General features: G+C 26.8%; 2 protein-coding genes across 2 annotated transcripts; one reads left to right on the top strand and one right to left on the bottom strand.

Moving 5' to 3' along the window:
- The first annotated feature begins 1,961 nt into the window (after nucleotides 1-1,961).
- On the top strand, nucleotides 1,962-12,313 carry galene (potassium two pore domain channel subfamily K member galene). Its single transcript, XM_015329886.2, is given in 13 exon segments — nucleotides 1,962-3,427; nucleotides 4,120-4,653; nucleotides 4,864-4,983; nucleotides 5,096-5,222; nucleotides 9,095-9,221; nucleotides 9,551-9,596; nucleotides 9,598-9,653; nucleotides 9,759-9,887; nucleotides 10,221-10,357; nucleotides 10,469-10,621; nucleotides 10,775-11,038; nucleotides 11,186-11,464; nucleotides 11,862-12,313. Coding segments are annotated over 12 exon segments (1,947 nt in total). The 5' UTR covers nucleotides 1,962-3,427; nucleotides 4,120-4,455; the 3' UTR covers nucleotides 12,173-12,313.
- On the bottom strand, nucleotides 5,977-7,372 carry LOC107071151 (uncharacterized). Its single transcript, XM_015329887.2, has 4 exons — nucleotides 7,251-7,372; nucleotides 6,855-7,058; nucleotides 6,209-6,365; nucleotides 5,977-6,066 (listed from the first exon to the last, which is right to left on the bottom strand). Exons 1-4 carry the CDS (start codon nucleotides 7,370-7,372, stop codon nucleotides 5,977-5,979), a joined length of 573 nt encoding a protein of 190 aa, XP_015185373.1.
- Nucleotides 12,314-12,712: the final 399 nt, after the last annotated feature.

Here is a 12,712-nt window from a genome sequence, read left to right as displayed (position 1 = left end):
TTTCTACGAATTATTTTTCTTTATATTGTATTTATATTATTCATTGCGTTTACTATGATGAATTTTATAAAATACTTTTTACACTCGTAATTCTAAAAGGGCTCCTATCGTTAATTCAAACGTTAACAGTTTGAAGAAAACATTATTTGTTAGATAAAACGTATATTTTGTGTTTTGTATTGTTTTTTTTTTTTTCAAATCTTTAAAATCACGAATCGATTTAAATCTTACTGAAGAATATATATATTTTGTGTTTTCGAGTAATATTATTGTTATCGAAATTTATTAAATGGTTAGAAAAGTCGTTTCGTTTATCATTTGTAAAAATGAGGATAATTTTTGCTTCGTGGCTTAAACCTAAACCTTTCAAGTGGTCATAAATAATTGAATTTGATAAATTTTTAATCCTCTCGATCGATCTCATGTGTTACTATTTGTCAGGTTTGCATCAACTAATGCCCATTATTGTGTCAGCCAAAAACGAAACGACTATTCGAACCAACCTAATATATCTCTTTCAAAAAATGTAAAATGTTTCGTTTTGTTTGAATGTCCTTTAAATGGCATTGATTGAAAATTTCAATTTGATTAAAAGTATATGGGTGTCAATAAGTTAGTTAAAACTAAATTTGTATTCATCTCAAACGTCTCTTCTTTTAATAATTTGTTAGTATAATGAAGCAAAAACATTCTATCTATCCTATCTCGTCGTTATATATCTTCAAAAATTGTCTTCTTAGTTAATTTTTAACTTGTTTAAGCTTCATGTGAGTGATATACTTGGATTCGATGTCATATCGTATCTTCTTCTTGATCTTTTTTCTTTTTTTTTTTTTCTTTTATTTCTTCTTATGGTGAACCTCGATCGCTTTCTTAATTAAATTGACCGTAATTCAAATATATTACGAATTAAACGAAACGTTAATAATTACGTATACATATACATATATATATATATTTAATAAATACGTTTCATACTCAAAAATGAGTTTATGAGAAGGCGATTCATGTTGCACCATGATCAACAATTATTAAATGTAAACTAGATTTAGATTAGAATAACTATCTTCTTTTATATTATAATAAATACGTAGGGGGTTTTTTTTTGGTTGACAAGTTTTGAATCTAACATAAAAAAAAACAACATACAATTTTGAATAAATAAATAAAAATCGTTGTATTTTCTTCTTTTGTTGTTGTTGAAACTCAAAACTTATCAACCTACACCTATGTAAAAAAAAACACACAAAACAAATAGTCTTACATAATTTGTAATTATTTACTCGCATTCTTTACGCTTAAATCCTACGATTTTCGAACGTTGATCTTGTCAAGATGATGGAATCAAGATGACATTCCATCGAAGAGGATAAATTTTAGATTATCATTCTATTATTATTATTATTATTATTATTCGTTTCCTTTAAAAAAAAAAAAAAAAAAAAAAAGGAGAACTAATTATTATTCGCTATAACGTTTAGAAATGAAATGAAATGAAATGAAAAAATATGTGATAAACAAAAATTATATATAAATAATATTATAATGAAAATATTATCGAGAAAAAAAGGGAAAAAATATTTCTAAAAATCTTCTTTTTGTTTTTATTGAATTATGTGCCTTTTTATTATTAAATAAGTGCCTTAAAATGCACACATTCGGAACGTGGATAGCTCATTTATACGATGTTTCCTATCTGTATATATAATTTACTATAATTAATGAAGTTGTGTGTATGTGTGTTGTGTGTGTAACACGCACATACAGCAGAAATAAATAAATTAATAAATAAATAAATAAATAAAATCAATGAATGTCCATTAAATGAATTTTCATCGAAAATTATCGATTTCCTAATTAGTAAATAAATAAATAAATCATTTTAATAAATATATATATGTATGATAAGGGTGTCCCGTCACGCATTGCTGTGGCTCACAATCAGTCCGATACACACGTCTTTAAGTCAACGAATTACCTTATACCGACTTATTGCGATTAGAAATTGAAATATAAACTATCCTATCTTTCAAGTTGAATAAAACTGCATACAATGTGCAAAATTTGATTAAAATCGGTTGAGTAATTTAGGAGTCCATTGCGGACAAACAACGTCATACGTAATTTATATATATTAAGATATTCATTACATTTGTTGAAAAAAATTCTTTTGTAAAAATTGATTATACGTAGATTGAAGAATTGATGTTAATTTATTTAACACAATATCTTGAATAGAAATCAAATGTAATCGATAGCGATTGTATTTGATTAACCAATATTTAAAATGGTGTCTTAACAGTCTTTAAAAGCGTATGCACACCTTGACATAGATGAACAATGATTAGATTCATTGATAGGAATAGTATTGCTCAATCGTTGAAATAAATTTTAAAGACATGTGTTGACATGTGTGACCAGTGCATCAAATACTTTGGATTACTCAAATTATTTCAATGTCAAACTTACAAATTTATATACTAATGATTTAACATAATCTTTTATACTCAAATATACCATATACAATGAATTATCAAATTTAAAGTAAATCAAAAAATTGATAATAAGATTTATTTCAAAATATTTATTTTATAATAAACAATTAAATTCAATATAAAAATTGTATTTACAAAAAAAAAAAGGTATTACAAATAAAATCTCAACGCGTTAATTCAGCTTTTCACAAATTACAAAATAAGATTTGTTTAACGATCTTTTAAAATAACAATTTTTATCTTATACAAAATTACATTGAAATAATTTATATTGTAAAATAAATGAAAATTAATTTGTGTTTTTCTTTTTTCAATTTTTCTTCTTCCCCATTTTCATAATTAAAAATATATTACTTATTATTTATAAATTATTTCTAAACATAATAGATTCAATTGTTTTCTTGTTGTTAATTAATTCTTGTATGAATGAATATTGTGTAAAAGCAAAAATACAAACACATATAAGTGTAAAGTATTTATTAAAGAAGTAAAGTAGCATTTAATTTGTTTATCAAAAAGTCTTATTTACGTGTAACAAATAGATTTAGTATTAAACAAGTATACCATATTTATATCAACATTCATTCTCGTATAGATTAGAAACTAACTAAATACATTCGTTATACCGTTGTTTTAGGTTGTGAATTCGTTTTGGGTGTTTCGTTTACAGACTAAAATCCATCCGACGATATATATGCGCCCCGGAGGTTGGATAAATTTGGAACAACCATTCGCGAGATGAAACTCGTTGCTTATGTGTTACACCCATCGTCTCTTCTGTCCTTAGTTTAGTGGATTATTTCCAGTGTGTTGTGTGTCTGTCTCTCGGTAACAACAGAAAGAGTAAAAAAAAAGTTCTCAGGGCGTGTTGACGACGGTTAACTGTTGGGTAGACATTCGCATGGTTTACTTATACATATATTTATGCAAAAGTGTGTTACAATCATTTATTCTATTCTATTTTTCTTGAATTATTTTGACGATTAAATTCGTCTTAAATTGTAATCAAATTTAACGTTATTTTTGTTTGTTTGTTTAATGTCAAAATTTATCTAACAGTTATTGATTGGTTATATCAATCTACATGTGTTGGATGATATAATTAAAAAAAATTCTTTAATAAACTTTGGTTTTTTTTTTTACAAAAATTCTTCTACAAGTAAACAAAAATATTTATATAATATATTTTTAATCTTTCATCTTTCATCTTTTTGTTGTTTTATTTATTTATTTTTTATTTTCATGTGATACACAATTTATAAATGGTGTCTAATAATTGTATTACGAATGAATACGAAAGGGATGAAAATTTACAAACAATAATATACACTTTTTAATCCTTCATTTTTCTTTTTTTCTTTTTTTTTTCTTAACGTATAACACAAAGTATAAAATATGATATACTTTTTAAAAAAATAATTATCAATCAATATTTTATATATTTTACAAGAGGTATCTATTTACCTACCTACCTACCTAATTTCAAGAAAAATTGATATAAGAATTTTCATCGAACGAATTTATTTCATGATTCTCTGCCATTTTTCTTTCTCTCTCTCTCTCTCTTTTCTTCTGTCGAAGAAATTGTATAAAAAGAATTTTAAAAATAAATTGGCGTTTATAGTAGGAGAGAGAGAGAGAGAAAGAGAGCAAACGTTTAGGATATTGATAGATGTTGTAAGACCCACGTGGTAGATACGTGGTACGATGATGAAATATTTAACAGACATTTTAAAATACTTGTGATAGAACAAAAAAAAAACGTTTGATCGTAAATTAAACAAAATAAAAAAAAAAAAATAATGCAGTATGAATAATAGAAAAAATGAGATATTTTATGATCGTTAAGATCATGAATTGAAACATTTAGTGAGTGAATGGTTGGTTAAACCCCTCCCCCTCTACCACCTCCCCAACCTGGCACGTGTGATAATTCTGGCATTTAAAAGAGATAAATAAAATGTCACATTCGAGACTGGAAATATATGATCCTTATGGTGACCTCGAAAAACCATCGAGATGCATCAAATTCTTACGTCTTCTTTGGAAGTTTAGCAGATGTGTATTCTCTCACGTAACGTTGGTATCCTTGGTTGTGGCATATTGTGTCATAGGTGCATATGCCTTTGAATCCCTTGAGGCAGATCACGAAAAACAGGTTGGTATATATATATATACGTTGTTAAATTACAACCTTTTATGCATTTAAACATTAATAATTTACGTACACAAAATGTATTCTTATTATCTATCTTATTATTTATTTTCACTGTAGAAAAAGTAATTAGTTATTTCGTATATTTTCAATGATTATAATAAATTATTGTATTTTATTGTTTTTTTTTTTTCAATTTTCTTACATATATAGATAAAGAAAAACGTGAAATATCTGAGAGGAAATATAACGGAAAAATTATGGAAATTGACGAAAGAGGTTGAAGTATTGGTAAGAGAAAATTGGACGTTGGATGCTTTAAGAGAATTACAGGTAAGAATAAGAAAAAAAAAAAAAGAACATTTTGTTTGAATTCATCTTCAATTTTTTTCTATATATAAAATGAAAAAAAATTACATTTGTACATTGTGTACATTTTTCTCAGGGATTTGAAAGCAATCTTTTTACTTTATTAAGAAAAGAAGGTTGGGATGGTAGCGAAGAGGAAAATAACATTCAATGGACATTTGCCGGTGCTTTGTTCTATTCGATTATAGTCATCACGACAATTGGTAAGTTCAAAAGATCATTTAATTACGTTTATATAAAACAAATCAACATATTAAATAACGTAACATTCTGTTAAACCGTAAAATGTCAATTAATTGACATTAAATATCTTTTTTTTTATTATTTCTTCAAAATTGTAATCTTATGATAAATTTTAATCGAATCAAAAAAAAAAAAATCAAAAATAAATCTGTGAAATATTTCATCTGTGGTAGTATAAAAAAATGATGACGTATTCAAAATTCGTCAAGGGACTATTCATTTATTCTATGCTTGACTAACGTTGTCGAAGGTCATGTTAAAACACGATTGGTCAAGTTACAAGTAATAGTATATATATATTCTATGCGATTAGAATTCATTTTGACGATTTATTCTCATTGATATTCTTTCGACGAATATCATGAATTACGTAAACAAATCTACAAATTTATCTTAGATCTAATTTCACTTAATTTTTATTATTATTGTCTTTGTAAAGTAAGTAGACACACACACGTGAATAGAAAACAAAATGAGATATCATTTTCTATTCAATTATCATAACACGTCGAATTATAATCCAATAGAAATAAAAGTTAACATCAAAATCCTTTCGACGTGACAATTTGAAGAATATTCCAACTAATACTGTAAATAAAATAATCGTTTGACTAACACATCCAACACTATGTTTAACCAACTCATAAATCAAATTATCTTTTTACTTGCTTACCTATTTGATAGTAACGTAATCGTTTATAAATCGAATGAATTTCAATTTCTGTCACGTGGATCAATTGACACTAAACTCGGATAACTTTTACTATTGAAACAACAATATCTTTTTCCATTTGCACAATTACCCTAAAAAAGAAAAAAAGTATTAATAAATATTTTCTAATTTATCCAGCCCCCCCCACCCAACACCTCTTATTCGTTTAATTTCCTTTTACATTATTTTATTATTGTCATTGTTATTGTTATTGTTAGAAAATTGAATACGTACGAATTTTAATCCAACTGATGGACAATTAAAACTGTATCTGCATTTGCAAATATCGTATTCGCGATAACGTGAACCTTTTGGATTTGGGAAGGGTACGTGTCCAGAATCTAAATTATCGTCGTAATCGATGATCGATCCGCCGCTCGGTGCATGTGGCCTGCCATTATCGAAATTTCATAACTGCTTCGCCGTTAATTAACACGTTCAGTGCCCAAACGATTTTACACAAATCGCAATGTATTTCATTTATAATACAATATCATCATGCATTAGACTTTTGCGAATGAGTAATATCGAATTTTTGTTATATTAAACATATTGTTTACTTTTATTTTATCTTTTTTTTTTTTTCATTCGAATTCATAATTCAGATTTTTTGTTTCTTCAAATTTAAACATTTTTTTGTTTTTCTTTATTTTAAATCAAATTATTATTTTTTTTTCGTGGCATTTAACGTGTTCTCTTTCACATCCAATCGAATTACTTTACGAGATTCATGATATTTCAAAAATACTGATATAATATACCATAAGATATATATTATATTTATTATATTGATTACATACCTAATATTATTATGGTTTATAGGTATATATACCTCATAAATACCGAAATTATTATTATATTACTATATATATATAAATACCTTCCAATAATTCCTGTCGGTCCACCAGGTCCTACTAAGACCCCGTTATTATTCGGATAAGTCGTCACAAACGGCCTATTTCCATGACCATAGGAGTTTGGATACTGTTGTGGTCTAGATCCTATATGCTGTGGCCTAAATCCCACGAATGGGCCACCAGTATCGAAGTTCTCGTAATCATCGGTATTCTCATGTATTTCATATCTATCCGTATAACAATAGTTTTACAGTCGTTTAAAAATATAAATACAATCTCTCCTTTCTTTCTTTCTTTCTTTCTTTCTTTAGTTGAACTTTTCAATAGAAATATTTATATAAATATAATGTAAAAAATATAAAATATCAAAATCTAATATTTAACACAAATAAAAAGATTGAAATCTAATAGTGCAATACCTTGGATTACCAAAATCCTCACTTCTACTTCTTTGTAGATTTTTTTTATCATTCCAAATCCATGCTTCATCTTTGGATAAAACGCTTACGATGATACAACAGATGATAATACAAATTTTCATGATTTTTAATTGAATTTTTCTTTTTCCCTTGAGTTAAATGTAATTAGTTAAAATTTGGTCAATATGTTATCTTACACGTGAAATACGATAATATTTTCTTAACGCAAGCAAAAACCTTTAGGAGGCAACTAAATGAGAGTGAAAGTGAATCGTCTCTTTATATATGCAACGGTGAGTAGGTGAATGTACCATGTGGATATACAGTTCGAGGTCCTTTGGGATAATAATGATCGACATACAGGTTTTCAATCGTTTAACCACTCTACCAATCTTTTTTTTTTTTTCTTTTTCTTCCTAAACGTACAAACCAAATTTTTTGTCTCGAACAGTTTGAACAGTCATGGTCATTGATGATTCATAACACACGGGTTTTACCATCGGATATATGCTTTAATATTATTTTTTTGTGTTTTTTCATTTCATTTATATCCTTCTATATATTTTGTAAAGATAAATATTTATTTGTTGTAAATTTGACGAACTTTCGTAAAGTACATTGATTGGACGTGGTTCATTGCAATGAATTATTAATTACGAAATTATAAAATTCATTAGTTTCATTAATTTTATCTGTAATTATCGACAATTGGTTCGATAATCGAATTAAAAAAAAAGTAAGAATTTGTATTAAAAATACAATTGGAAATTTAAATGGTTGATTAAAATATTATCCTATAGTTTAATCTTATGAATGATTGAATTTGATTTACTTTTTTTTTTTTTTTTGATCGAACTTTACAAGTTGGCCATCAACTAATGTCGTGTTTGATTTCTTGCGTATCTTATGGCGTTACGAGACCATTGAGTAACCTCATTACATGAAAAATAAAGTCAATACAACAAAGGAACGCATGACCGAGTTTTCATGCTAAATCGAACCGTTTCTGCTCATCCTGCCTACCTACCTGCCTTCCTTTTCCCCTTTTTGTTTTCGATCGTTGCGTCATTATTTCATCCGCCGGATACAGAAACAAACCGATACAATAAGCGTACCATCCGAAGGGATCGATTTCAATTATGATTCGTGAAAAAAAAAAGAAGGAAAATCTATTCGATTAAAATATTATTTCGATATTTTTCTAATCTATTCCATTTTCTTAATTTGTCAAGTGAAAACTTCTTTAGAATGGGTGTCATTTGAAAAAATGTAACGGAGCGGTAGGCGGCTATGTAACAGAGCGGTGGGAGCCAATGAACGTGATGATGAAAGGTGTGGGGGAGATTTGAAATAAAAAATATCATCGAACTTTTCTACTAAAACTTAGTGGTGGCTTTTGGTTTATATTTATTTGATTTATTTTCCCTTTTTTTTAATAATTTTTTATTAAAGAGAGAAAGAAACATTTCAAGTCAAATAAAATACCAAATTTTGTTTGATCATTTTCAAACATTCACAAGAGTTAATTTCTTAAAATGTGTAAACTAATCAATAAACCACATATGTACGTGTGTGAGTTAAACTAATCGGGATCGTTTAAATTCTATAATGTTGATGACCTTAACCCGAAACTCAAGATGTACCGGTTGGACCGTGAAGAAATTTTTATGCTCGAACGCTAATGCATAATTTTGTATTCATTAAATTTAACCTTGCGTAGTGATCATTCGAATATCTAATATTATCCTATTATAGATAATAAAGCGTAGATAATTTTGTACGTATCTAAATAAATCGTTTATACATAAATATAATGAATATAATGTGTTATTTGTTATTTTCAGGATACGGTCATATATCACCTAAAACTAAAAATGGTAAAGTGGTTACGATTTTTTACGCCGTTGTTGGAATACCATTGATGCTTTTATGTTTGTCTAATATCGGTGACGTTATGGCATCGAGTTTTAGGTAAAAAAAAAGAATTTTAATTTGACGAATTATTTTTGTTACCTTTTTTGTTAACATTTAAAAACAAAAACAATTTTTTTTGTTTCATTTAAACAGTGTTGTTTTTGTAAAAAAAAAAAAACACTCTCAAGATATTTTCTATTTTTATTTTTATTTTCAATCTTTGCACTGTCCAATATTTTTGATTACATATTTAAATTATGTAAAATAATTGTCCTGTTTTTTAATATAATTTTAATATAATTGTTTATATTATTTGTATTATTTTGCCGTTAATATTTTGAATAGTTTTCTTTTTTTTTTTTTTTGGTTATCTAAACTTGCATTAGATTCCTGTATTGGAAAGTATGTTGTTACGTATGTACAAAACCACCAAAAAAAGAGACGAACACGATCCAGTTTAGGAAGATCCTATTCGACAAGACAAGCAGGGTAATTAATCATTTATATTTCATTAAATTTAAAGTCACGTTAACTTGAAAATGTTCGATTTATTAAAAATTTGAAAAAGCAAAAAAAATATTCTAAATTTTATAGAAGATACGACATCAACAGCAGAGCAACGTCATTCCGACGTTCGATTAGGTTAAGTCAAAGATCAAACGATGGAACTTTAGGAATTCCAGAAGATTTTAGACGAACTTCTTACTCTGACACGGATTGCAGGTAATTAATTAAACAAAAAAAAATTAAAAATTAATAATAAACAACAAGACAATTAATTTAATCTCTTTTTTTCTTTTACCTTTTTGTACGTAAAAGGTAAAAAGAAACTGTTACTTTTAATAAAAAGAAAAGAAAAAAGGAATATTTATTTATTTATAAAATAATTAAAACATATCACATACAAATAATATAAATTAAATATATATTTTTATAAAAAATTTTTCTTGTTTTTACTAAACCAAAAAAAGAAAAAAACTATACACTTATCATTTTTTGGTTTTTTTTTTTACCTAGTTGTTGTTTTTTTCTTTGTTCTTTTTTCTATGAAATCAGGGATAATTCTAGACGTATAAATGGAATGGACCAAAGAAGAATCTATTCTTATCATTTATCTTCTCCTACAGCATTAAGGTCAACGACCTCATTTAGAAATTCGGATATTCCTTTGTCATCTTTAAAATTACCCAAAGGTATTATTTACCTAGAAGAAAATGTAAATATATATATATATTAAAATAATCCAAATATTTTTTATGTTCTATTACATTAAATGATTTTGAAAAAAAAAAATAAAAAAACAGGTAATCCTAAATTAAGTACACAATCACTCGATCGAAGATTAACAAGTGGAACCATCGAAACCGATCAGTCACCTGTTCTGTGCAACAAATACGCTTTTGACGATGTCGACGATGATTTATTTTTATGGCAACCTACGACACGAAATAATAAATGTAAATATTTTTTTATAAAATTTCATAATCTCAGGCTTTGTCTTTTTTTTTATATTAATAATGAAATTTCTATAATTCCTCTAAGACAATTAATATTATAAACCATTTTTAAAGTGATATTACATAAATATTACTACATGTATACATTTATAGCTGAATATATGAACAAGATTGGTGATAATCGTACACAAGTAGAAGATAAATTGGAAGACATTGAAAGACAATCAACAATGATTACAAGATCATTACCACGAAGATATCATTCAGTGGAAAGTGGTGTTGTAACTCAACAACATAGATCAACATTGTCAACACCATATCATTTATCATCGAGTCATTTGTCACCACCAGGATTCGATCAAAACAGAAGATTTTATTCCGAAAGAATAAGACGTTCACCTAGTAATTATTCTACTGGTAAAAAGATTGATAGTTGTCTCTTTTTGTTTGTTTGCTTTTTATTACACGACTTATCAATGAAAACATACTTACAGGAAGAAATGATCGTTTTTATTGGATCGATAAATCGTTTTGTTTCTTTTTTTTGTTTTGTTTTTGTTTTAGCACGTTTCTATAGAAGGGAAGCTTCTTTACCAAGAATCATGTCACCAATGGGATTTGCTATGCACCGACGTGCTTGTACAGATGACATAGACGTTGATTACGAGTGTTACAACATTAACGATGAACAAGACAGACAACCGATAAAACCAGTACCCATTTGGCTTTGCGTATTTCTAGTAGTCAGTTACATATTGGGTGGTGCTTGTCTATTTAGCAAATGGGAAAAATGGACTTTTCTCGACAGTGCTTATTTTTGTTTCATCACACTCACGACCATAGGTAATTAGAATTTTTCTTGTTATTGAAAAATCGTATTTAAACTCATTACCCTTCCATAATACGAAAATTCAAAAACAAAACAAAACAAAAAATTAAATTAACTACGTTATCTACATTACTACATACTATTTATAATTAGTTTAAACAATATGTAATATGAAATCATAAACGTAATAAAATAACAAATGACAAATGACATGTGCAATAAGTAGAAAAAAAAAAACGAACAAAATTAACAAAAACTTTTCATCAATTTATTAATAAATAAAAGTAACTGATCAGAAATAAAATTATAACATTGAAAATGTTTTGAAATTTCATCGAAAGAAAAACGACATACATAACTTTGTAATGTGAATGAATTTTTTTTCTTGTTTTTTTTTTTTTTTTTTTTTAGGATTCGGTGACTTCGTACCAAATAAATTAGACGCCCACAAGGGAATAGCTTTATGTTCGTTGTATCTGTTATTTGGTATTGCTTTATTAGCAATGAGTTTTAATTTGGTACAAGAAGAGGTGATAAATAACGTTAAAAGTGTGGCAAAAAGTTTGGGTATATTAAAAGGTAGCGATGACGAGTATGAAGATGACGATGACGATGACGATTACAAATACGATGCGGAATACGAAGATAATGAAGATGAGAATGAATTTGAACGACGATGTGACGATAATCAAAGGAAAATTTATCTCGATGATCGTAGATAATTAATTATTATTATTATTTTATTTCACATTATTGTTCATTCATCAAAAAACATTTGATAAGAATAATCTGCACTCTTGTGCAACTCTTCAATAAAGAACAAATTAATTTATTATTATTATAATAAATGTGTTAACATTTTATTCGTAGAGAAATTTGTTAATCATCCTATACCACAAAATGATCTCATCATTATTTCTAATCTTTATTTAATTATTTATTGTCATATTATAAGAAAAAATATTTTCATCAAATAACGTTGCATTTTAATTTTGTTCAATTATAAAACACTCATGCAATATTGAAAAAATTTGAAAAGTATACTTTTCACAATGTTTAGTCAATATTTTTCAATAACAATCAAACCCTATATCCTTTAGTGATTTAAAAGGAAGAAAAAAAGAACGTTAACGTATTATAGTTGTTTCAAAGATTTCACAATGAAAATCTATAACGGGTGTACTTGAAGTTCAATAAATGGTATCGAACTAGAGGACGCTGAGGATCCAACCTGGAAGTTGATTATTTTTAGCGTCATGCTA

This window comes from Polistes dominula, unplaced genomic scaffold (genome assembly GCF_049000335.1).
Source record: "Polistes dominula isolate Pdom_NZ unplaced genomic scaffold, Pdom_raw_medaka contig_77, whole genome shotgun sequence".
Classification (NCBI taxonomy): Eukaryota; Metazoa; Arthropoda; class Insecta; order Hymenoptera; family Vespidae; genus Polistes; species Polistes dominula.
This window is presented reverse-complemented; position numbering and strand designations above follow the sequence as displayed.